This window comes from Falco punctatus (genome assembly GCF_963210335.1).
Source record: "Falco punctatus genome assembly, chromosome: 4".
Lineage (NCBI taxonomy): Eukaryota > Metazoa > Chordata > Aves > Falconiformes > Falconidae > Falco > Falco punctatus.
Genome location: NC_137583.1, coordinates 92,162,972 through 92,190,252, shown reverse-complemented (window position 1 = coordinate 92,190,252; position 27,281 = coordinate 92,162,972). Strand labels below are relative to the sequence as shown.

Here is a 27,281-nt window from a genome sequence, read left to right as displayed (position 1 = left end):
CATAAATAATAAATGTGACTGTATGACGTTTTCATACAACTATGAAAAAGAGAATTATTTTGCTCTGTTTTTACTGTATTCATAATATAATTAGCAACTGGATAATTTGGATATGTGCCTTTGGATATGCAGTTTTCAATTTCTTCCCATATGGATTATACTGAAAGTATTCACAGTAAATATCTATTGTCGGGATCTTTATGTTAAAAAAAAAATTAGTAGGTTTGGGATAATATTTTCACATATAGTTTTGTGTTGCCTCATACTTTTTTTTTAAAAAAAACCCCTTATTTCTTGAGTAAAAAAATTAGGAACTAGATTTTCAGCAGTCTGGTTATTTCAAAATTATTAATTTGATTCAGGTTTTGACGCAGCATGCAAAAGACGGAAAACTTCCTATTTATCATGATTACATTCAAATCCATGTATTACTGATAATTTGGGGATGGTTTTGCTATGGTAATAACAAGTGCAATTTTAAAAACATGGTTTTGCTCAGGTTTTATGTGTTTCTTGTTATTCCATACTTTCAGTTTTCTAATTGCTGTAGGTATCTGATATTATACTGAAGATTACATGACAATTAACGTAAATTTTTCCAAATCTTTGATTTAGGAATCCAGTTTTGTGTGGTTATTAACCTATATTGTAAATGTTTTGTTTGTTTTTGTTTTTACGTTCTGTAGTTTTCTCAGCATTCATATGATAGAAAATGGGCTCATATCCAGAAATGGATGGTAGGCTAAAACCACCTGTTGTGCATGTTTTTGCCACTCAGAGAACTAATACAGGATTTGGAGGAAGCAATTTACTAATGGTTTGCTGTGTGTCATTTCAAAGTGTTTTATTACTGAAACCAGTTACATGTAAGCTATGTATAGATGTGGATATGCAGGGTACTTTGTGGCAGCAAAAGACAAACTGAAACGAGATTTATTTTCTTAAACTGGAAAGTGTTTTGGTTTTGCCATGTACTGGTTAAAGTCATGAAAGTATTTTACATGAAATTACATTAGTTTCAATCTAGGTAACTATTTTTTCCACAGTAAATGTTTTTATTGCAGTTAACTTTTAGAGTTTTGAGTTTTTTACTTTTTCATCTTAGCAGGCTTGCCTTTATTTGCTGCTGCTTTGAGTCATGTAGCAAATGCTAGTCTTCTCACTGATGATTATTTCACTTCTAAGACTTAAAAGATTAATCATAAAAGAAAAAAAACCCAATAACCAAAAAATCCAGACCCAAAAAATATGTATCATCTGTATCCTTTTACCCTTTGCCCCTCATTTTCAATTAATAATGATAAAATATTTGACTGTTAATTTATTTAGATTAAATCCACTAAGCAGGAAGAAGTAGAGCTAGTTGGGTTGCAATTTGAGAAAGCTCCTGTTCAATTTATGTTAATTTAGTGCAGTATTTCTTTAGGGAGTTCCTTTCAGAAACTTAATGTACCTCTTAAAAAGGCATATGGGAGATGCGAGTTTCTTTTTATGTTTTTAGGGGAGCGCTGGCTGAGTGTTTTGGATCAAGATTTTAGTAGTATATGCTAAGAGTAACCATAATTTCAAATAGCTAAAACTACCGTGATGGTTAATCAGCACTTCTGTTGAGAAATCCGAGAACCATCATTAGGATTTTATTTGCAGTTGTCCTGACTTTATATTGTCTCTTTGCCTAGCTGACATTCATGTGTATATTAGTTCTATAGTCACTTGTAAATAACATAAATTTCTGGTGTCTCTTGGTAGAATACACATTTGAATCCTTTTTTTTGTTGGAGAACAAGGGTTTTCAAACTGTGGAATGCAGATTGCATTTGTGAGCAAGCTCACTTTGAAATTAATGCCACCTTCTTTTTGCACTTGTAAGAGGCACATCTGCTGCAGGAGGTTTCTGAGCAGATGTGCGCACTTTCTTCGATTGGGAGACCTAACCTCTGTTTTAGATAGTGAGTTTTTCAAACTTAAATACTTAGAAATTGAGTTTGATAGCTACCGGCAGCAGCTATCTGTTTGTAATATGTACTGTGGTAAGTACTTTGTCCTTTGACCTGAAAATGCTAAATACTCAACGCTGGCTTTCTAATTTTTGATTGTACACCAGGAAAAGACTCATTACCCAAAGTACATTACCTACGGAAATGTACAGAAAATTGTGCCAGAAGCTGAAGTTTTGCATTATAAGATCGTATTATTAGCTGGGGTGTATACCAGTGGTTAGGAAGAATCTTGCCTAAATAGCGAACTATCTGCTTGCAAGCTGCAGATAGTGTTAACAGGCATTTGTCCATTTAGACCACAGGCATAAAGTATATTTAAAATTGGTAATGATCTGTCTATAATATGTTTAAAAGTTCTACAGAATAAATGTTCATTTTAATCCTCAAAGTAGATGCTATAGAAAGAAAGACTAAAGTATCATTAGAAAGTTAAACTTACACACACATACCCTTTGGGAAATTATTTTCTTGTAGAGTATTAGCTAAGCCTCTTGAATAGTCCCAAAATAATATTGAACAAGTTAATGTACCCAGTAATAATGTAGCAAATAACCATGTGACTATAGGCAGTATGAAAGCAAGCTTTAGGCTTTGGATATCCATCTATGATCTAGAGGCTGAGCTTTTAACTCTAAAGATATCTGGCTTAACAACCTTCAGAATATTTTGACCTATTGAAAACTGTAGGAAGTGAGGCATGTAAAGAAGGATTCCTCCTTTGAGCTCTGTTGTATAGCCTTCAAGTGGGATAGTTTAAAATAAGTTATTCTTAATACGCTCACCTACTGTTAACTAAAATTTGGGGAAGCTTATGTCATGTGAAACATTTTGATGTTTAATTTTTAAATAGTTGTACTTTTGTTCCTGCTGCTTCTCACATATTCCTTTGTGTGAGGCAAAATGAATGTTCTCTGCTCTTTCAACAGAATAAAAGATAAGTTGCTTTAGCTAGTTGTCCTCCCCCAAATTTTATAAGCTGGGTTTATTATTTTCACTGTCACTGTAGAGCAGAACTACCTATAGAATTTATAATTGACCAATTTGCTTAAGAAGCTTTGTTTCTATAATAAAGGAGAAAATCTGAAGTATGTGTGAGGAAACAGAGAATGAGAATTTCTATTAGGGCTAAAATAACTTCGTAAAATGTTCACAATCTGACTAGTAATTATAGTAAATTTCTTACTAATGTACTTGGAGTTTCGTAAAGCTTTTCTTTAATTTTTACTTTGATTTCTTAATTTAAAAAATCTTGTACTCTTTTCTGCATTAATATAGTAATCAGAAAAAGGATTGACTACTGAACAGTGTTTACTAATTTTATTAACCCCCTTTATTTACGTCTCTTAATGTAGTGTGTTGGCATACTTACCCAAATTGGGTGAAACCACAGTTCTTCTGACTTGAGTGAGTTCTGTTGCCACACTTGATTATTTGAAATTATACACAGCATTAAAAGTGCTAACAGCATGTTGCTCACCTTTGCTTGCTTTTGCTTTGTTGTCTTTATTTTTTTTTTCCTTCCTGTGGAATAACTCTGCGTTTCTTCTTTCTCAGGAAGATTCAGAGAGGGCCAGGTATTCTCACCGGTCCAGTCGACATTCATATTTGGTTTGTGTTCAAACTGTGTACTTATTCTTTTCCATCATGGCTTTTTTTTTAAAAAAAAAGTTTTGGTTTTGTTTTCATTTTCTTAGGGAGCGGATGATGCTTCAAGTCTTCTAAGTATTAGCAGTTTTAGAGTCAGTATTTTACATCATGTGTAATGTTAAAAGTTCATCTAGTATTTTATTACCGTCAATGTTAACAAGGTAGTTTATTTTTATGTATTTCAGTCCTTGCATTTGAAAAGAATCTTTGCTGTCACATGTTCTTTGACTATGTTTTTACTGTAAATACCTCATGCTTCTTTTTTCCTTTTCTACATATATTTCTTTACAGTATATTTTTGTTGCTGAAAATAGACACGGTGTTTCAGAATTGTTTGGAAATAGATGTAGTTCAATTGTCAATTATTTGAAATAACATATATCTAATAACAAGTTGTAAGTGTCATCTTTTAGTGTAATTCCAGTCTAATATGATTTATTTCTTTTTTTAAAAAGCTGAGTAATTGTGCTCAGACTTCAGATATTGCCAACTAGTAAAAATTAATTGGCTTGTCTTTAAATGGTAGAGTATTAAGATTCCTACATAAGTTGTCAATTGTCTTGTGGTTACAACTGTACATCAGATCTCATGGTCAGATGTGAAGGTGCTATTAATGATCAAACAGTGGTCTCCTTTAGATAATTCACGTGGTGGGAGTGGGGAAATCTCTTGTTTCTCCTGTCTCAGAAATTCTGCAGTCAAATTTTGTTAAATTAATTAATACTACTGCTGATGCAGTCATCCTGAATCAGTGCCACTTACTGCAGATGAGTAATACTGATTTGTAACTTGGACATTCATTCCAAACTGATGCTGGTGGTTGTCTGCTCACTGTTGTATCTTTTCTTGCACTCTTTATTTTGTCTTCTTATAACATCTGTGGAAGAACAAGTAGTAGTAAATAAGGATACAATTTAAAGAAGGGTTTGGTATGATGCAAAGTTTGATTTCCTTGAGAATGTGACAGTAGCAAAGACTTACCTGAATGATACAACGCATACCAAAGACTGCTAATGGAAGTATTTATTGTATCTACAGGCTCTCCTGTATCCTCTTTAGGTCATATATGGTGCTAAAGAATGGTTTTGTTGAGGGCTTGCAAACATTTCCCTGGTTTTAGTAGATTTTTGGAATTAGCTTGTCATGGATCTGCATATAGGTCTGGAGAGAGACAAAATAACTAAAATACAAGAGTTGCTTTTGTTTAATTTGCAAGGTGGAGTAGGCTGTTTCTTTGTGTGACTTTAAAAAAGTGATTGTCACTAAGAGGTTTCAGCAATTAAATGTAATCTTTGATTAACTAAATTTTGTGTAAGGCCTTGCAAGTGCTGGTGTTAAGTGTTTCTGCAATTTAGCACACAGATTTTTACCAAATGAATCCTTTGAATCAGGTAGTGTTGACTACTTTGCAAACAGTAAATGGTTTGCAGAAAAAGCACGTAAAATATGTGATGTGGTGACACTTTTAAACTTGAGAGCTGGTACAGGTTTGTTCAGATCTGCTCTTGCCTTGGTTAACATACAAAGTATGCTAAGAGAGAAATTAAGAAATTTTCCCTTGACTAAATTATAGGGTTTGAACCATCAGATAACTGGGCTAATTTTTGGGTGGCTTGCTCAGAATTTCTTTGACTGCCTTGGTTATTTTGTGCCTTTCAGTGAATAGAGCTTTTAATTTTTTTAATATATATTGATATATTTTTTTACAATTTCATTCTTAAGAGTTCTTTGGATGTCAGTGGGTCTCACAGGAGCAGAGCAAGTACCTCCAGAAGGAGAGATCTTGTGGTGTGTAGCCTGGAATGAGCATGATTTGATGTGTTCACATTATAACATTTTCTGTGTCTACTTACCAAAGAAGTAGTTTGGTAAAAGCATGCTTGTTAATAGAAAACAGTAGTAACTGGACTGCTGAAATGATTGAAGTAATCAAATGTTTTGTGAGAGCAAGTTTGAGGGGTCAAAGAAAGTGCAAAGTGTTCTGTCAATAAGAAAACAATATAAAATAATATGAATTAAGCCTGGACTATATTAATTTATGAATGAATACAAAATCTAAAACCAGGGAGGTTTTGATGTTAATTTGATCTCTAGAAGGAATTTTATTCCTGTAATCCTCTCAGTAGTTCTTATGTTGAAAATTACACTGGGTAGTACTCTAGAACGCTATTACTGTATCATGTAATGTTCTCAAACTACTGTCAATTTCTTATTTTGTTTGGTGTTTTAAGGAAGTTTAGGATGATACTAAGTAATATTTTGGATTGTGCTTTGACTACACTGAGAATGGCCAAGTTAAACCTGTGAAATTTTAAATGAACTGGGGAAAAAACAAGCTTGTTTTGAAAGTTTAAGATTTGTATGCTTAAAAAAACAATAAACGCAACAGATTTTGTCTTTGAGTGTAACAAGAAACACAGGGACACTGGCTAAGCTGTTATTACAAAGCTGTTTATCTTTGAAAGTTGTCAAATCTGGTAGACCAGCAGTCTCTTTACCCACAGGTGGCCATTTAATCTCGCTATTCCTCCTTTATCACTCGCTTGCTCCATCTGAAAACACTTTTATCCCTCCCTTCCCCACCTTTGATTCCTCCCTTGATCCCATGATGCCTCCTTGCATCCTGTAATGTCTTCCATGCCCTGTGGGCAGTAACCTTCCTCAGTCTATGAGGTGCCCTGGAGAGCCCTCAGAGCATCCTGATGGGTTTCACACCTGGACATCGGGGATAATTGATGCTCCTCTGGGCTCCTTTGCCTGCGTGGAGATGAGCCTTTTGTCACATAACCTAAAAAATACTGTCTCAGTTCAATACAATTTACCATATGAGAATTTGTTTAATTATTTAAAACTCAGTTACCAAAACGACGTTACATTTTTCACATAATCTACTGTGGTCCAAAACAATCTTGCTTTTCAGAAATTGGGATACTATCAGGAAAAAACAATTTAGATTTTATTAAAAAGTGTTCCAGCCTCAGAATGCCCTTTAGATTGAATAAGTGGCATTTCTTTAGGTATAAACTTTCATAATTAGTAGAATATGTTTTCTTGTAACTTCCTTTTAAGTCTTTTTAGTAAATTATTTTTTTAAAAAAAGTTTAATCTTTTTTTTTAACGTCATGATTTTAATGTCTTTTTTTTTTTTGCTTCAGTATGACAATGCTAAGGATAGATCTGCAAGATACCCGGTCCCTGTATGTTAACACTTTGCATGTCTGAGTGAAGACTGCTTTTGTGCTTTGTTTTTAAGGTGTAATGACACTAACTAGCTACTTTGAATTATTGATCTCAAAATGTATATAAATTTGTACTATCACACATTCAGAGTTAGAATAGCAGTATGATTCTAACCCTTCACATAGAATGCACGTATAAACTTTTCCTGTGAGAAAATCTCATGAATTCACATTAGACAGCTGTATTACAGTAAGCACTTTTTAGTATTTATCTGTTATTTCTAAACTCTGTAGTGAAGGGACATACACAGAATAGACTTGGAGGACATACATTTTTTTTTAAAAAAAATGTGTGTATGCATATATTTGTATTCTCCATTTCTGTGTAGAAAATTAACTTAATTAATGGAAAATTTTTTAAATCCTGAGAAAAAGCAGGTGATTTGTATACCTTTACTTAAAAAAAAAATTCTTACTATTGTTATGAAGTGATGGTCGTGCATCACATTCTTATTGGTATTGTGCCAACTAAGATTTGTGTGTGTCTTCTTAAGCAAAGACAAGCACCAAGTACCACTAAAAGGCATTTGTAAGCAGCTGAAAAAGTTGATTTTGTTTACGTAGCAGTGTTGTCTGAATTATCTACAGATAGGCAAACACAATATAGTTCTTAAAATAGCCTGTAATGTTAAGCTTTTTTAGTTTATTTATTGGATCTATATTTTTGTGTGAAATGTGAACACTGGCTTAAGCCAAGTCTACGTTCATCAGAGATAAGGTTGGTTGTAGTTTCACTTAGCAGTTGTTTTAGGCAGCAACAGAAGTATGGCATGTTATTCTAATCAAGGAATTAGAATTTTCTGTGGTGTTTCCATTGTGGATGACAAAAATTTTTAACCTTTATGTTTGACTTTATTTTAAGATTGAAGAGGCTGTTATATAGTGGTATTAATTTTCTAAATTTTGTTCTTAGAATCATGCTTACAGTGAATCTTATAGTTCAAAGAAGAAAGCTGCTTATTCCCATAAAGATTTATTGGTTAGTTTTCTACTGTAATACTGCATATAAAGATACTAACTGTGTAGAGTTACATACTGATACAATTATGGATGAATTTATTAGTTTGCTGGCATATACTGACATAAATGTTTTAAGGAAAAAAGGAATTGCTAGTATTGACTAAATTCTGACCTGGAGTTGAGTGTTTGAAACTCTGCTTGTGGCAGTGAAACCCCATGAATGGAATCAGCAAAATAGAAAACACATTCTGTTGGAGGCCTGGGGGAAGGCTTTTGGAACTATTTTTTTAAAAAGTGGCACTTATTTGGATTAAAGTTTATTCAGTCAGGATGGAGATACATGTTCTGTTGTTTATGCTTTGTCCACTATCAGCTGGAGGTATTTTAAATACCCATGTACAGCAGATTGAATAAACCATAAACTCTGACATTAACCCAGTGAACTGTTGAGAAAGGCATGTGGATTACTGTGATCTTCCAAACGCTGTTTTACAAAGTTCAGTGTGAAACATGAATACAGTGCCAAGAAAATAAATATTTTTTTTATACAATTTTTCAGCAGGTTTTGGCACTGATGAATTAGCAATTGTGTCAGGGACTGGGGGAGTCAGAGCAGCAGTGGACACCTTGGTTGAGATAAAGCTGAAATAATTTTTATATTTACTTATAATTATTTGTATTGCAGCACTTCCCTGTGCTGTTTCCCTGTTCCCTCAGTTCTTAAATAAACAGGAATCTTTCTGCCTCCTGGGGCCTCTTGAGATATGAAGCACTACATTCTGAAAGCTCTACTTTTTGCCATGTCTTCATTTCTTTGTTTTTCCTTCTTTATATATTGGGGTTTTTCCTCACATATACATATATATGCAATTTGTGTAGGACCCATCAAGACCCAACAGAAGTAATCCAAGTGTAATCGCTAGGCTTTCAGCACGTGCACTTGGTGTGAAGAACAGTGGTAGGGTACAGACTAATGCTGATCACATAAGCATCCATCCCTTGTTAAATTCTTAGGCATGTCTATCGTTCTGTCTCCCCAAACGTGCCGATGCAGGATGGTATCTAGTGGAAAAAAATTTTCAAGCAAATAATTGTACTAATTATTAGCAAGTTTTGTCGATTTTTTTTCTTTCATGCTCCACTTGTCACAGTTTAGATAAATTTTTCAGGGTTTTCTTACTTATTCGAGAGAAATTAAACCCCAAAACTATTTACTGCTTTGGGCATGGCATTAAAAATACAGTTAATGCTGATATACAGAGTATATAAGTAGTTCTTGGGCTTATTTACGCTTTACTTGCTTCAGAAAGTTATATGGATTTTCAGTCAACCATTGGGATTTTCTTTACATCGTTCTGTACAAGCTCTAAGCTTGGGAATGTTTGGGCAATGTTGAGATGGAACTTTTGCAAGATGTACAAATGCAGTCTTTGTTTTCTCTTTTCTTTTTTTCCCCCCACAGAGTGGAATTTACTATGATCAAAGAAACTATAGCAGCCTTAGATATAGTAAACCAGTTTCTTCCTACCATACTCGGGTCTGTCTCCTTTTCCTATATTATTTTTTTTTAATGTGTATAAAATACATACTTGGTTTTGCTTACTTATGCTATATGCAGCAGACTTGCCTCTCTTTCTTTCTGTAACATTGCAAATTATTACAGCTAGTAGTAGTTACAATTGTATTTCTTGCTTTTAAGGGTTGGCTTTTATAAAATGAATGGATAACATGCAAGTTGTTCTGTTTTCTGCATATGTGAGGTTTAAATTTTAAATAATGTTTCATGATTGCGGTATGATATAAAGAAAACAACTAGCAGCTGTGACATTTGCCTTTTCAAAGTCCTACAACAAAAAAAGTCTTTAAGTTTAGCAACAATATATTACTGTAGAAGAAAGTGTAGTACAAAGGATAAATCAGTGGTCTGTTGTGAGACAGGTAGTATCTTCCTGTACTTGTGGCTACTGTCGTGGTCAGCTTTGAATAACTACCTAGAGGAAATTGATGTGCCTTTTGAAAACTACTTAATTTCTTACAATTCTCTTCTACGCATCTTCTGATAAAAATACTAGATTGCTTTAATTAACATTTTAATTACGATTTCAAAGGTAATGTGTTTTCTTGGAGTGTTTATCATTCTTAAAGCTCCTGTCTGTTACAGAGGTAAAACTTAGCATTTTTATTTATAGAAATTTTGGGGAATATAGAGCAATAGATTAAAAAAATAATGTATATAGAAAAAAGCATTTCTGACTTTTTCTATTCTTCACACTACAGTCATCTTCTCTATACAGTGATCCAGTGGCAACAACTAGAAGTTACAGGGTTAGTACGATATAATATCTTTTCTTCGGATGTTTGAGTGACCCTCAGATGTAAAATTACGCTTTTCTTTATAGGTGTCTGCTTCTGTAAACACTGGTTTGATAAGAAGTATCAGTTTGGTTCGTAAGCACCATTTGCATGGTTGCTTTTAATTTGTATTGTATGGCCATGGGGCTTGGCAGTATTACATGAGCATTGTTTTCATATTTTTAAATAAAGCTGCAGCTTGTGTGTATTGTTTTGTGGAGGCATTCAGTTTGGTGTTTTTAACATCATTAAATTGCCTCTTTTAAGTATTTCAGTAGTTGCTGGTTTGCTCATCTGTTTACAGATAAGCATAAAGTTTATGAATACAGCAGTGATGCTGAAGAGATTAACAAGAAGTTAATCCAACCATACTAAAAAACAACTGCATGTATAATACTAAAAAAAGTATTTAAATAAGTTAGGCATTTGAATGGGAAAAATCATTGTCAGGAGATTACAGAACTTTGTGGTGAATACACTTGAAATATTTTTAAGTAAGATGTCATATTTGAAGTTAATAAAAGGCAATAGGATGAAAATCTAATTGCATCTTCACAAACTAAAAAGTATCTAGAAGCACCATACAGATGGCTGAGATAGCTCTACAAAAAGTTGTTGTCTTTAAAATGTGACATTTGTACCTGATACTTTATGGCTTTTGCTGCTACAATAGTTCAACTTATACTGCCATGTAGAGTCATACTAAACGTGTAGAAAACTGACCTATTCTTATGTAATATTTTTATAGAGCTAGTGAGATCTTGTGAACCTGGATTGCAAGCAGAGATAGTTTACTTCTCTGGCTTTGTGCATATTCTCAAGGAAATATTAGAAGATCCAGTGAGAGAACAAGACTGTAATGACTGCTATTATACTTAATAGTATATATATAATACATATAATATATATCTCAGTATATAATTCTGATATACATATAATTAATTCTACTTTCGGCTAGCAATCCCTTCATAGGTAGGGAGAAGGCAGCATGAGACTGTAATTTTTTTTTTTTTCAATTGTGTTGCCCAGAACTGCTTTTATTATCCACTGCTGAAATAGATTTCAGCCTTGCACCTTGAGATATTTTCCTTCAGGAAAACTGGCCTACATGAGCACAAAGTAATAGCGCTTCAGTTCCCAGGGTGTATTAAAACTTCTGAAGGCTTCAGAACAGTGAAAACCAAATGGCAGTTTAAATACTTATTTTTCTTCTGAAAATTGTTAAGATTTTGTATTTTCAAAACCAGTTTGGCTATTTTTTCAAGGAAATAGATTTATATTTGGAAATAGATATACCTAATAATAGGAGGAAGTGTTGCTGGAAGTTTTCACAAATTGTTTGTTGTTTCAAAAAGTATAATGTTGACTGGAATGTGCACAGATGGGATAAGATGGAGCACAGTGCATAAGAATTTCCATGTATGTGTGGCATAATTACTCCTGAGACTGAATGTAGATGGTATTTCCTTCCCTCTTTCTCAGGCATCGTTGTGTGGTGATGGATTACATAGCTCGTATAGTTCTCGCACTGTAAGTGTAATAGGCTTTTGGTTTCTTCCATTATCTTTGTTTTCTGGAGACAAAAATCTATGAAAATTGTGAAAATTCCCTTCGTAACTTTTCTTTAGCCATCTGAATACAGTTACTCTTCAAGAGCAAGCTCAGTTCGAAGTAGTCCTGTGGTGAGCGTTCCTCTTGCATGATTTGCTGAATGCTTTGATACTAACGCACAACACTGATGATCATTTTACTGACCAACACACAGACTTGATTTTTCAGTTCACATCAAAAAAATTCAGTGTCAGAGATGTGATTTTTAGCAAGATGTAAAGTTTTAGCAGTAAGACAGTAAAATGTAGAAGCAATAAGGAATTTGTTTTTTCTAAATGTTTGAATGTATATAATTGGAAGCAGTTGGAAACCGGAGTATAGTGCACAGTTGGAGTTGTCACCTTATGTTGTAGTTGGGGCAGCCATGTGAAACTCACTATCATATGCCTGCAAAAGTCTTTCAGGGAAGAGGACTAATGCAAACTTTGTTATATCATGCAGTGAGAAGTAACTGGCTCATTTTTGCAGTGACCAGTATTTGAAACGGAGAGAAATTGTTTCTGAATCTGTATTGTGTTGAAAGTGTCATTCCAAAGATGTCTTTTCATGCTGCACAGTAACTTTTAAATAATTCTACTCTGTTTCTACCACAGAATAATTGTCTAAGTTTCGTTGGTACAGCTGCTTATTTGTCATGGTAGACAAAAAAGCAGATGAGTGTTCTGGTATGGGTTAAACTGAAATGGTTGGTCCTTTTTTAATTTTTCACATATTCTTAACATTTCACATATTCTTAAATCTGTTTTCATTTGCTTAGTCTCTATAATAACATTTATCAGATACTGTATGTTTTTAGCTACAAGAGATGTCAGAGTGAATTTTTGAGGTTGTAGGAAAAGGGGAATTTTGCTGTTCCTTAATGAAGTTCTAAAACCTAAGAGGTATTAACATCCACCTGTAAAGTCTCTCAAACTGTGAAAATACTGCTTGTCTCCTTAGTTTTTCTTAACATTAAGAATCATTCCTGAAGTACATTCTTTATACGTATATAGGAACATACGCATACCAGGTATCAGTATGTATATGTGACATCAATAATGCCGAAGTACTATTCACTCACACTAATGAATGATTGAGTCCAAAATATTGGTTTAATGAAATAATTCTGAAAAGCTGATGAAGTAAAAATCTTACTGCTTTCACTTTCTGCTGTTTCTATGGTTAATGATTTGCGTTCTGTCTGGGTAGTGCATTGGAAATTTGCTCAGTAGTTACTGGAAATCAAATGGAAAAGTAGGAGAGAATATGGAAACAGTAGAAAACACTGGTGAAAACCTGAATAATTCTTAAACTGAATCGGGATTAAGATGAGGCTACATCACTCATGTACATAAAGTACAAAGAAATAAAGAATTATTTTTTTAAACGGTGAAAATTGGTTAAGGACAACATATTTTCAAACTGTTCATTTAAGTATTTTCGCATATAATCACTTTAAAGCTAAATATAACGTTCACTGTAACATCCTGCATTTTGAAGTAGAACGTTATCAAGACAACACTTTTGGTAAACCTACTCTTCTCATTAAATACTATCTTTAATACATATGATGTTTTCTCCGTTAAATATTTGACTTAAATGCCCATGGCAGTTGTTGTTACTGTAATGTGCTTAGATATATTTTGTCAATTTTACCACTGATGTGTAGCATTAGTGTTTTTTCCTCGCCTCTTTACATGTCTTTCTTGATGTACAGCTTTGGGGAGTAAGTTTGTCTTCTATTATAACGCCTCTTAAGAGTTTTGAATGACAGGAAACTCAGATAATATTCATAACTAATAGTGTTGGGATTGTATTGATTTGAAAAAAGACAACATTTATAAATAGAAATATTTTTTTCTTTATCAACTTGTGATTATATAGTCTTTTTATGATCTACGAAGCTTTTTTTAAAAAAATAATTTTTGTAGCTTGTTTGGCAATCTGTTGGTGCTAAACCTTTTGTATCTGGAATGCTTGTATTTTTATATTACTCCAAATGAGGAAATTGGATCAATAATAAATGTTGATTGCTTTTAGTTACTGTAAACTGTAAGAATAATAAACATGGGGAGTGTTTAAAAAACAATGCATATGCATGCTCAAGTATTTGTATCAGTGCGGCACGCGTTCACGTAGACACTAAAATAGCGAATCTCTAGAAGTATGTTTAAGATTTTACAGCTGTTAAACTGTTAGAAAAGCAAGAATAAATGGCAATAATGGAGATTTAAGTTAGGATTTCCTGTTTGTTTTTTTTGAAATAAACTTTTGTTCCTTCTGTGGTATCACCTTCAGTTTTTTCACCCTTCTTTTTGTCTTTTGAAGTCCTCTGATTTTTCTGATCAAAGTGAAACTGCTGCTGACTATTTTAGTCGTTCCAACCGCAGGGGAAGCATTGTTTCCGAGGCAGATGATGTCCAAGGTTTGAATAGTGTGAGTTTAATGCTTGTTGCCATACTGTAGTGAAACTTACTAACCATGGATTTTCTTTTCATATTCTGAAAGTAAATCCTGTAAAAGCATTCAGAGATATTTAATGGCACATAGGTTTGTTGAGGAGTTGGGGCTGGTTTTTGTTTTAAAATATCTGGAGTCTGAATTTTTACAAAGCATGCTGGTTTATTTTAAAGGGGATTTTGCCTGTTGCTAGAAGCATGTGTCAAATGTTAACCCTTCACATTTTTTGTATGTGATAAGCTTAAGCATCTCTTAAATGTAAAATATTGGCATGTTTTTCTTAGGGAATTATCAATGTGTATTTTTGGTGTGTATATTATGAATAATACTGCTTGGTTTAGTGACAAAAATAAATACTTACAACTGTGCCCTTGTTCAGTGCATTTTAAATGTTAGTTCATCCAAGATGAGATTTTGTCAGGATCCGTTACTGGAGCACTTGTTGGCTGTGCTCTTGCATTGAATCCCAAGTCAATAGAGCATGTTACAGGAAAATTATCATGACAACTTTCCTGTGCATCCCTTCAGTCTGAACGTTGTTTACACCAAACCTAGCTGCCTTCTCTTTGTTTCTGCTGTAAGTTCTAGAAATCCTTGCTACTTCCAGTCAAAACTCACGTGTTTAATAGTAGCGAAAAAAAGGGAAATTTCTGGTTTCAGACATCTTTGAAATAATAGTCAGGGTTAGTATGTGCAGTAGAAAGTAAAGTTGGGAGAACTGGGCCTATTTATTTGGGCAAAAGGGGATGCTCTTTGGTGATGAGCGGCTTGCAACTGCTTGATTAGGTAAGAGCCAAATTCTTCATACTTCTGCCAAGCAGTGCTGCAAGGACCAGCAGCCTTGCACTGCAGCTTAGGACGTTCAGACTAGACATTGTGAGAAGCTCCACGAGGAGGTTCGTGTTGAACTCTGACAAGTGACAGCAACACTGGAGAACCTCCCTCAGGAACTGGTGAGACTTAGCTAGATAAAGCCGCAGCGATTCTGCTTTGGGTGGGAGGCTGGGCTAGTTGGCTGCTAGAGTAACCCCTACACCCACCGGTTCTGTGATTCTGCTTTCAGATGATTTAATACTCTTATAGTGCTGTGTAACTTGAGCATGGTGTTTAGCCCCACTCAAAGCACGAGAGACCATTTTTCCACTTCAAATTTTAGCTTTCTCTCTAATAAACATGCTTTTCTGAAAATAATGCCCTGCTAAAAGAAAACGTGGAGGCTGAGACGGGCAATTAAGCTGCCTTGTCAGTTGCTTTTAGTATCATCCTCATCATTATTATGTATTATTAAATTCCAAATTTATATTTTTAACTGGAGACTTCAGATCAATTGGATTCTTCTCATCATTTTAGTATCACAGTGGTGACAAATATTTGCAATTTACAGTTTCAGTACATCATTGGAGATTGTGAATTTGCTACAGAAATGTGAAACCACAATAGAAGGAAAAAGAAAGATCTCGTAAAGCAACATTTGTTTCTACTGTGATTGTAGCAGACTTCCATGTCTCTTCTCCCTGGGCTTGGAGATGAGTGTGTTCTTGGGAAAGCAAGATACTGAGATACCATACTCAATGTATCATACTTGTTTTTTTAAAATATGGTGACATGTTAAGGTCTTGATTTAACTCCACCTGTTGTGATTCATAGAAATGAAGAAAATACAGAGATCTACAATATAACTTTGCAATATTAGAGTTTTCTAAATAAGAAGGGGCTGTGGTAGTTGTTTTGCTTAGGCTTCAATACATAAAATACGAATTGAAAGTATTTTTTTAGGTTGCTATTAATTAGTGCAGTTCTCTTAGGGGCTTTTACCTGAATTGGTTTTGTCCTGATGTAACTGCAGGTTTCAGCAAGAAGATCGAAGGAACAAATGGGGTTTTAATAACTAGGACGTTCACGCTGGTGTCACTGATTGTCTGAAATGCACTTGCATGAAGCTTTGTGTTTGTTATGCCACCAAGTATTGTAGTCACTACCCTGTTGAAATTTAAAATAGTGAAACATGTTCTGTTTTCAGTACTTTAATACTGATAATGACTTTTTAAAACCTTCTAAAAAAAGGTTTCTGGCTTTTTCTTTACAAGCATTCATTTACTTTACAGTTGAGGTGAAACTTGCTTTTTCAGGCTAAATTCTTATTTTTATTTTCTCCTTGTCTCGATCTGTGCTAACTTCTTGATTATTTTTTCCCCCATGGTTTTATTTTTTGTTCTTAAGTATTTCTCAGCATCTTTGAACAGAAAATGGTGATTCAGTAGTCCCTTGTTACAAAAGGTGTATTGTGATCACTTTCTCTTTTCACTTTCAGCTGGAAGAAAAGAGTGAAAAATCACATTCAGAAATATTTTCAAGGGTAAGAATTTTTCCTTGAAAAATTACTGAAGTCAGTGTTCATCCACAGATGTACAAGCATTAAAATAGCTCAAAAAGTATAATGCTGTGTATTTTTAGCAGAGTGTATTTCAGTAATTTTTAAGAGTTTGCATGAGATTTTTAGACGTATTTTTAATCTCCAAAATAAGTGCTTTGTGTCTTTTATTTTGCAAGAAAAGAATATTTTCTTTTTTAACAAGTTTATTTTTAGCAGTTATTAGTTTCTTGTAGAATTTATCTTCTGCATGAGAAATATTTAGCAGGAAAGGTTGAGTATTAAGAGTCTAGGGCTATAAAAATCCATATACTAGATTCCACTGGAGGCTTTCTTCTGAATCCTGGGTAGCAGAAATTAGAATTTTTAGAAATATCTTAAACTTAGTTTTTCAGCACTAACAGCCTCCTTATGAAAGTCTTTTGAACAGACTACTGAGAACTGTAAAGTTGTGATGACTGATGAGTCATCAAAGAGGAACCAAAGTTTCACTGGGAAGAAACGTAAGTGCTGGAAAATAATGGAAAATATTTCTAATATTAAGAAATGGTAAAAAGAAGAGAGGAGTGTTCTATGACTGTGAAGAAATTTATAAAGAATATATACCAGAAATTATTATATTATTCCTGATAAAATGTTTTTCACTTTTTAAGCCCTCATCTCGCAATTCCGTAAGTGCAACTCCACTGAGTGGCAACTCATCCAGGAGAGGAAGTGGAGACACAAGCAGTTTGGTGGATCCTGATGCATCCCTCAGTGAATTACGGGTAAACAGAGTTTTCAGAGAATGTGGAGCTAGTTTAAAATTGTATTTGTGGTTAGGAGGAATTTTTCTTTGCTATAGAACTTCTGGTTTCTTAATAGTAAGAAAAAGTTACAAGAACGTAATTTTCAGTCATGAGAGCTTTCTGTATTTATCTTGGTAACTGTATTTGTTGTGTTCATAAATATTTGTGGTGCTAACAGTTTGGCTTATATTAGAACAAGACCTTGTTTATGTCAAATCTGAAACTATTCTTTCCCATTTGACATGGCTTGGATTCACAGATCTAAACAAAATCTTAGTTTCCATCAAGTTGTTGTGAATCAATTATAGTTTCTATGAATTATTGCAGGCTTTGGCATTTGACAAAATGCATGTAAACCTTTTAATGCTTTTTCAACTGTAAGTTATGTCCCCATACTTCTTATGCAATGGTTCGTTCCTATGTCCTGCAGGATATCTATGATCTTAAGGACCAGATACACGATGTAGAAGGGAGATACATGCAGGGACTTAAAGAACTAAAGGTATCAGGGCTCTTCCCAAGCATGCATTCTGTATGGGGTTTTTTGGGTAATGGAGATATCACTGGTTCCACTAACTATATAACACTTTACTAACAAGTTTTTCAATTTCTTTAAAACATGTATCTAACTTATAATGCATAGAGAACATCAGTTTAAATTTGTCATTTAAATTTGTCATGTGAGTAAATTATTAAGATATGATGTAAATGTACATAAGAGAGTACATGTTCATTATTTGGTTTATGTTAAAATAGTATTAAACTTTCATATTTTTAGCAGGTGTTTTCTTGTTAGGTAATGAGATGTTCAATTGGGCTTTTTTGAGTTTTGTTAGCAAATAAATATATATTCAAAATAACTGCTATGTATTCAATAGGGAAGAATGAAATGGGATATGTTATGACAAAGAGCTGGTTTCAGCAAATACTACATCTTATAACGCGAAACTAAAGCAATAATTTTGAAAGATGTACTGCCGTGAATCTGGGCAGGCATGTTGCTTGCAGGAGAAGATTAATTTTGTTTTAGTTCTTTGCCATTAAGAAATACCTTTTTTATGCTTGTGGTTTACATTCCCATTTTCTTTGTCTCAACCTAACGCTGAAAATATCAACCTGTAATTAACGGGATTTGTCTGTATTTCAGCTTGTTTAAATTAATATGCTTGCTTTTATTTTGTACGTTTTCACACAATTAACAGTTTGCAGTTAAAGTGTGGTTATTTTCCCCTCTTCTGTGTTGAAGGGAAACTGAATACAGCAAATGATGGGGCTTGCAGATCTTTCAGGCTATTTGTTCTGTTCTCTTTCCTGTTACCTAATTGTGAATGATTCCATGTAAAAGTAAAGAGATCTTTCCATATTAGTTTTATATCCCTATAGAGCATTTAATGAATGCTGCTTGTAGTAGACCATGTTACAGTAATGTATTTAAAAGCTTCCTTGAATTTCCTTGATTAAACAACATATTAGTTGGTATAGTGAAGACAAAATACATAATTTGAGCTGTTCGGTGTAGTAAAAATTATTTCCTCTTTAGAGGATAAGTTACTTGGAATCGGACAGCCATATGCTCAGATGTAGTGTCTTGTTTTAATCATATTGCCATATGAATATTAAAAGGACTTTAAAGAGCAGTAGATTACAAGATTATTAGACATAGCTATGATTGTACTAAATTTGAATAAAACATGAGATTGCTTCATGTGTTCAGAATAGATCTAACTTTCAGACTTCTGCATGTTTGCCAGCATCTCATGGCTACTGTTCCGAATCATTACTGATGCAGTATTATTTATTGTAATCCATTACGGTTACCAAAGAGCACTGAATTGCATTTTATGCTATTGTTAGTACTGAATAATAGTTTTCTTAGTTAATTTGCCTTCCGTAGAGATTCTTTCAGATATCTTTCTTTCTGATTAGGAAAGTATTGCCTTTTTCTCCGTTTCTGTTTTAGCAGTTTTATCTTGTGTACATTAGAAGAGTTACTAGGATACCTGCTTTTACACTACCTTTAAGTGCTTTTTCAGTGGTTAAGTAACAGTGATTTGTAATCACACTACCTTCGTGTCTCTGGTTGCTCATTCCTCATGCTGCTGAGAGTCTGATGTTTATCTGGCTACAAATCTGCTGGGTGTCAGCAGAATAAAATCCAATGTGGATAGTTCTGATTTAGTTAGATCTCAAAATCTTGTCATGTCTCTGATTTAGCTTTTTTGATTCTTTCTATATTCCCTTGCATCAATAGAAAGGGATCCTTTTTCTTTCCTCAACATTTTTCTTTTGTTAAGCTAACAGAGTACTGTCTTCATGTCTTCTGGGTTTAATCATCTTGTTCTAGCCAAGCATGCTAAATTGCATAGCCTTATAGAATTACGGATAGTATTTCTTCATAGCTTTAGGTTATGTGCAAAGCCTCATCTATTTCCATTCATGCCTGTTCCAACTGCTTCATCCTTAGCCATCCCACTGCCTCATTCAAGTGTTTTGGAAATTCTTCCAAATCCGTATTATTTCTCATGAAACTGGGAGATTACTGAAACTGCATGGAATTCTTGAACATTGGGAACATGTGTAATACTTCAGTTGAAAAGAAGGAACAGTTCCAGAGAAGTCTTAGCACTGTTCCAGGTTTTATTTAACTGATTGGAGACCCTTAGGCATAGCTTGTTTTCTTTCTTAGAAGCAATTCTGACTCTTCTGCCTCAAAATAAATTTATTCCTTTTCCATCAGTGCAGATTTTCTCCTCCATTAACTTGTTGATTGATGACACTTTAATCCAGTCTTGTAAGCCTTACCTAGTCTCCTCTTTAAGGCTCGAGTCCTGGGGCATGTGGCATACAATAAGAGGCTGAGGCAACTGGATTTGATAAGTCTTGGGGTGATAGGCAGCAGTATCGTTGTTGTTTTCAGCTGCGTGATAGGAGGCTATAAAGACAAGGCAGACTCTTTTCAGAGATGCAGTGACAGGGCAAAATGCAGCAGGCAAAAGTTGCACTGTAAGGGCAGAAATTCTAATTACACCTCAAGAAAAAGACTTTGCACAAGGCAGGCTGCCAGACACTGGTACAGGTTGTCCAGCCAGGTTCTGCAGTGTACATCCCTGTAGATCCTTAAAATGAACTGGAGATGAGCTGTAAGCAGTGTGATCTTGGTTGGCTGTGTTTAATTAGGAGATTGGACCAGATGGCATCCAGATCTTTGCCAGCCTAAATTACTGCATGCTTCCACTCGCCATACTCACAGAAATAATCAAATTGGAATTTTTTTCCTAGTTGTACTTTTTGTTAAATTTTGGTATCTCCCCATAAAAAGACTGCAGCATTCATTTTAATTTTTCTTTTCTCCTCTAAATTGAATTACTCTTTGAAAATCTTTGGAAGGTTTGCTGACTCTAACATCTTGTTTTACCAATCTTCACAAGATTTGTCATGTTTACACCATCAAAAAAGAGGTTTTCTGTGACGTTAAGAATTACTTGAATGCAGTTAATATATTCTTCATTTTTTCATTGTTTTCTTCTCTCTTATCCTGAATCTTTACTGTTTGCTATTTTCTACTTCCCAGATTACAGTAGTACCTTTCATTTATTTTCAATATTTTCATTGTCACTTCTGACCTGTAGTCTATCAGGATGCATCTTAAGTTATTTTTTCTGGAGTTTCTAAAATATTGTGTTTCTCCAGCACAAAATTCCAGAATTCAGTGAATGGAACAGAGAGGTATAAAAACATGTGGTTATGATAAAATTACAAAAGGTAAAATGCATACTTAGGGACAACTTTCTCAAAATGGAGATTCAGAATATGTTTGGGAGTTGGGCTTTCTTTTTTTTTTTTATACTGGAATATTGAACTGTGACTTGGTATCTCTAAAGAGAAGACACAAATACAATTTCGAAAGAAATGGTTGTGTAACTTTACTGTATAACAGATAGCACTCCTTAGTGTTTCCTTAGGAAACTTAGATTGTTACCACCTTCTCCCCTAACATCTTAGTCCTTAGTCCTACTGTTTCATTTTCTGGAAAACCCAAGCCTGGTGCCCTTCCAGTGCTAGTGTTTTTACTGTCATAATATAAAAAAAATTAAAAATGGAGGTTATGCTACTTAGGCCTTGAAAGAACAGATTACATTAAATACTAAGGGTTTTGTAGTAGGACACAGGTCTACTTTGGAAAGAGAATGGCATAACACTTCTTTTTCAAGTCTAAAATTGGGACTCTGAAACAAAATTTTTGTATATTTAAAAGAATGCATGTTAAAATCATTGCATGTTTAAAAGTTCCTGGAGTAATAGCTGTTCTAGTATTTGAATAGTTGACATTTGTTATAGTACCGGGGGGAGGAATGGATAAAATTATTTTGGTAAATGTGAGAGAATTGCGTGTGTAGGAATATACATAGCAAGGCATATGTGCACCTTCAAGTAGAGAATCAAGCATGTGGATTTTTACATGCTTTTTTTTTTTTTTACCCAAAAATATTAGTAAAAAATAGACAAAATGCCTGCTTGAACAGAGAATCAGTATTACTGACAAAATGTGACTGCCTTAAATCTTGGAATCTGAGGTAACAGCACTACTTAAATAATGAGTGTTAAGTTAAAGCTTACTCCTAGAGATTTCTGTGATCTTTTTTAGTGGTTTAATTGTCTGAGTTCTCTGTCAGATTTGTTGCCTCATTCTGAGGTGTCCTCTCGTGCATGCACTGAAAATACAATAAGGCTGTGGTATTACTATTCCATCCCTATAGGTTAAGTTGTGAAGATGGCAGAGTAGAAAACACAAGTGGAATATTATCTTGTAATTTTCATACTTTTGTAATGATAACTTTTCTTTGCTGTGTATGACCTAACCTGGATAATGGAAGTTGAACTGTGACTTGGTATCTCTAAAGGGAAGACAGGAATATAATTCAGAAACAAAAATGTTTGCATAATTTTGCTGTGTAACATATAGCACCCTTCAGTGTTATGATGGTATTTTAGCATTATGAAAATGCATCAGAAAGACTAATGTAAGCTTTTCTATTATCTAGGATTCGCTAGCTGAAGTTGAAGAGAAGTACAAGAAAGCTATGGTTTCCAATGCTCAACTAGACAATGAGAAAAACAACTTGGTTTACCAAGTGGATACTCTAAAGGATGTCATTGAGGAGAAAGAAGAACAGATAGCAGAGTTCTATAGGGAGAATGAAGAGAAGTCAAAGGTACTGATTTTTAAGACTTTTTTTATAATTATAAAAATAAACCATAGAAGCCTGGACTGCCTAGTAACTAAGTCTATCTCAGTAATCAAAGATTTTTTGAGTATTGCGTCATTTTTCTTGAAAACGGAAAACACCTCTACCACCCCACCCCAGGAAAAGAGTTATTTAATTAATTCAACACACTAAAGATAAACTCTGCATTTACATCAAATGGGACATGTTCAGTCCCACTTTGTTATGGCAGCTTTTAACAGCAATATTTAGATAAATTCTGTATCTGTGCTTTTCTCTTTAATATTGTGCTTAAGCCTTTAAGTGCCTCTTTTCTTTCTACTCTACATTTTATTAAATAAAGTCTTCTGTATAGCAAGTATCTGGAGAACTTAACTAAAACACTGATTCTGTGATTTTTAGGCACTTGGTAGGTAAAATTTCTCAGATTGTCACAGTATTTTCTTAGATAATGTTTTGTTAAGTGATACTACTAACTTTTTTTAAACTTTATATTGCAAATGTCAAGCCAAAATAAATAAAAATACTTTACTTAATACAGGAATTGGAAAGACAGAAACACACGTGCCTTGTTCTGCAGCATAAGCTGGATGAACTTAAAGAGGGCCTTCGACAGAGGGATGAATTGATAGAGGTATGTTCATATGAGATAGTGTTTGATAGAACTTTTGCAAATAAATATGGTGTAAGATTTGAATCACACACAAAATCTCACATTTTTAAGAAAGAATTTATTTTCTTCTAGGGCATAGAACTTAAGATATCAAACTCTATAAAGTTGAAAAAGTCTCTGCAGGTTTTTCATGTGTGTTACATCTTATAAAATCCTTAATTCTTGTGAGAATTGCGGTTCTCATGAAGGTTCCTTGTATCTTTTCTTCCTTGCAAGGGCAGAACTAATGTTTGTATGGCTAAAATACATTTGCATAGCCAGTTCTAATGCATGGATAATACAATGTTATTCTTTGCTTTTCCCAAAAGTTTCCATTTCAGTTATTTCAACTTTTTTGAGCATCAGCCACTGAAGTTTCCAGTAATGAATATTTGTTTACTTACCAGTCAAGAATAAATGTAGCAACAGTGGTCAGCAATGGTATTGGGTCATAACCATGTTACTGGGTGTGCGGTGTGTTCTCTTGCTTCCCTTGCCCTGTTCAGTGTGTTTCCTCCTCCTCCTCCCCACCACCTTTTTCCTCTGGAAACAAATCAGTGTTCCCTGAAGTCCTAGAGCTATTGTGAGTCTTCATTTTGGAATGGTCCACCAAGGTATGTCCACAGAGATCAACAGTATGCAGGTGTCCTTTTCCTGTTGATTTCAATTCTTGCGCTGGAAGTCATCGTTCAGTTAATACATCATTTTCCCACTGCCATTTGGTTTCAGTTAAAATTGATGAGCCAAGGTTTCAACTACCTGATTTTCAAAAGCTATACAATATTGCATTTCATTGATAAGTTTCTTTCCCCACTAAGTTCTTGTGCTCTCCAGGTTAGTAGTACAGTAACTCCAAAAGACTTTGGAAGAGTCCCAGATCTGTTGTGGTTACTGAGGAAATAATAAGCTTCACAAACCTGGAGTTGATATGATTTACTAGCAGAAGAAAACAAATTAGATAAGCCTAAGTAGCAGCATTTAGTGGCAGATTGATGCTGACAAGCAAAAAGCTTAGCAGGTTCTGGTTGTAGCTTTGCTGCTTGCTCTGGGTTCTCTTTGACTTCAATGTGAATTAAAAAACTTTTTTACTACTTTGAATTTTGGTTGTTTGGGTTTTTCCACTTAGTTTTTTTAAAGTATGTGAATCAAGAATATACAGTAGATTTGTCTGGAGTGTTTGCTGTGGTAGAATGTAGCATATGCATTGAATATTCACCAAATGCATACAGTTCCTTCAAAGATTTGGCCCATATTTAACATTTGAGTAACTTTTCTGTCTATTAACATTAACAGAAGATCTAGCTGAAGCCATTTAGTGTTTTGCAGAAACACATTGTCTTCCATTCCCAGGTGCAAAATCAAGTTTACTCACTAGGAGGGCAAAAAATTGTGTGTAGCCTTCAAAATTAAGTCATCTTCATACATATTTGTATGAACATAGTAAAGAATTGTAGTTATGTTTGCAGTGCAAGCAGCAAAATGCAGTGTTAAATAAAAATAGGACCGCGCTTGATATATATTAATTTAGTATCAGAAAGCAGTCAGAAGCCCTATTTCACTCCCTGGATGCCTGATTCAAACTTCCTTTATTCTTTCAAGAAGATTTTCTATTTTGTAAAACACTCCTAAAACTGCTTGTTAACATTAGTGTTCTCTTCCAAATGGTACTTGAAAGTATCTGAAAATTACAAGGAAGTTTATTTTCCTGTAGAAAGATGTTATCCTGAGTCTACAGTGAGAACTGTTACTAAAGAAAAGTAGCTCTAGCTGCACTAAATTCTCCTATCAACACTGATTGAATAAAATTCATTACTGTTCTCTTGCATGAATTCATAAAGAATATATTAAGTTGGTCATTTTTTCTTTTATCTTCATGCTCATAAACTCTTTGGTTGACTTTTGTTACTTATTTCCTTTATCTGTTTGAATGTTTGGGTTTTTTCCATTTCTTTACTTCTTTCCTCTTTTACTCTTCCCTCATCCTATTTACTACAGGAGAATCAACGCATGCAGCAGAATATAGACTCCATAACCAAAGAGGTGTTTGATCTCCAGGAGACAATTAATTGGAAAGATAAAAGAATAGGGGTATGAATCAAATATGGGGGGAAAGGTATTTTTGCATTTTAGAAGTAGATGAATGCCCCCCACACCCCAAGGAATGCTGTGTACACCAAAGAAATGAAGGCCAGTCCCAATTTAAATATTTAAAATGTTTTGCAATCTTTCTCTTCTTTATAAAATGAGCTCCATCTCATCTTTACTTGCATAATGATGAATAATACAAATGAAATCTATAACATAATAAACTTATGTATACAGTTTTACAATTTTTTACAAAACATCTTTTACCTGAATTCATGGCTTGAAAAAGTCATTGTTTCCTTATTCAAAAAAAAGGAATTTTATGCAGATTTGAAATTGGTTTTAAAGATCTAATCTCCCTAGAGGCAAATACAGTTTTCAGAACCTGAACACTTCAAAGCTTGCTTGCCATTTGAGTCCTGCCTCTGTCATCATCTTAACAATTTGCATAGGAATTAGTGGATTTTGAAATGGTCTACTCTACACTACCTGAGATAAGAGAGATTAAATACTCTAAATAATAGAAAACCTAGAATGCTGCAGGAGCTAAGGACCAAAATGTAGAGAGGCCTCATTGAACAACTGTACATCACACTTGTGTTGGGCATACCTAGAGATAAAAAATATGACCTTGAATTGATTTCTGTGGTCAACTTGTGCGTTCCTGTATTGCACTTCTGATCTTTCTAGGGCTGGTTAGCTTGGATGCATCACTGAACCAAGCTGATACGGTGATACCACACACAAAATAACAGAGTTACCAGGTATGGGAATTGAGAGAATCAAAACAGTGGTTAAGTGGGACCTTTTGAGGACCATCTGTAGGGCTCCTGTGGAAGGAAGAACTGTTGATACTAACTATGCAGCTAGTGTAGGTCAGGCAGGGTTTGTCAGCTTTGCTTCTGGGCAGCACAAAAGGAGTAAAACTGTTAAGAGTCAGCCTGATCGTTGGTAATAACCACAGGACTCTGAACTTGTGGCTGTTCTGGTCCACAAGTACATTGCCTGGTGGTGAGAGGTTGCTGACTGGAATCAGAAAGGAATTTTCTGCCTCTTAGTAACTCTAGGGTTGTTTTGCTCTAATTGAATTTTAAGTCAGATTTTGACATAAAGCAATTTTCTAAGAAATCTGTGTATTTGCTGGAGTTCAAGTCACTTAGAAAAGTTATCTTTTACCTGATGATGCCCACTTTAAAAAAAAAAAAAAAAAAAGCCCTGTTATACTGTCTTATTTCAATCCATATTTATTTCATGTTTCAGTCCTTCAATTTGTATTTCAATCTTTTCTTCCATCATAAAATAATAGTTTAACATTTACAAGTGCTTTCTGAACATTCTTCTGGAAGTTTTTTTTTTTTAACCTTTAATTAGCCATATTATTTCCATACTTAAGCTTCACCTTTGTGTTCTGGACTGTCTAGATTTGTGCAATTTTTTTTGTGCCAGAGTTAGTACAGAACATATAATTTATCTAATGTTCAACATAATAGCTACCAGCCAGATTGACCAGAAATATACATTTTCCTTTAGCTGAAATTTTCCTGCCAGTTTCTGCGTTCTTGTAAACACCATAACGGGATTTTTTTCTTTATTTTTAATTTGGAGGGTTTTTTTACCATCTCGAAATGGAAATCTTCTGGTTCTTAAAATGAAAAAAATACTGCTGTTTTTTTTCTCACTTCTGTTATCTAAAAACATTTGCGTACTTTTCTTAGCTCACAGTTTTTAAGTCTTTCTCCCCAGTACCGAGTAGCTTTAATTTTCACTCTATTCCAGCTTCAGAAATCTGAGAAGCTTCACAGAGGAGTAATTTATAACTAAAATTGTGACCTAGTTCTACAATGTATGCAAGTTAGCCTGATGCTACCTCGGGAAGAAAGGGAGGCAAGCAGAACAGAGATGGCATGAGTTT

At 34.2% G+C, this 27,281-nt stretch overlaps 1 protein-coding gene across 9 annotated transcripts in view; it reads left to right on the top strand.

The window, feature by feature from the left end:
• The window catches only part of LRRFIP2 (LRR binding FLII interacting protein 2), a 60,773-nt gene that overhangs the window by 21,900 nt on the left and 11,592 nt on the right, over positions 1-27,281 (top strand). Inside the window, exons 4-20 of one of the 9 annotated variants that reach the window (XM_080383310.1) lie at positions 687-737; positions 3,555-3,608; positions 5,370-5,435; positions 6,803-6,844; positions 7,800-7,865; positions 9,309-9,383; positions 10,124-10,171; positions 10,246-10,290; positions 11,681-11,728; positions 11,827-11,880; positions 14,117-14,224; positions 16,560-16,604; positions 17,273-17,386; positions 17,838-17,909; positions 22,450-22,620; positions 23,174-23,266; positions 25,280-25,372. In XM_080383310.1, coding sequence (XP_080239436.1) covers positions 687-737; positions 3,555-3,608; positions 5,370-5,435; positions 6,803-6,844; positions 7,800-7,865; positions 9,309-9,383; positions 10,124-10,171; positions 10,246-10,290; positions 11,681-11,728; positions 11,827-11,880; positions 14,117-14,224; positions 16,560-16,604; positions 17,273-17,386; positions 17,838-17,909; positions 22,450-22,620; positions 23,174-23,266; positions 25,280-25,372 — 1,245 coding nt within the window. The remainder of the gene's footprint in view (positions 1-686; positions 738-3,554; positions 3,609-5,369; positions 5,436-6,802; positions 6,845-7,799; positions 7,866-9,308; positions 9,384-10,123; positions 10,172-10,245; positions 10,291-11,680; positions 11,729-11,826; positions 11,881-14,116; positions 14,225-16,559; positions 16,605-17,272; positions 17,387-17,837; positions 17,910-22,449; positions 22,621-23,173; positions 23,267-25,279; positions 25,373-27,281) is intronic. The other 8 variants (XM_080383311.1, XM_080383313.1, XM_080383312.1 and 5 more) reach the window with 8 other exon arrangements.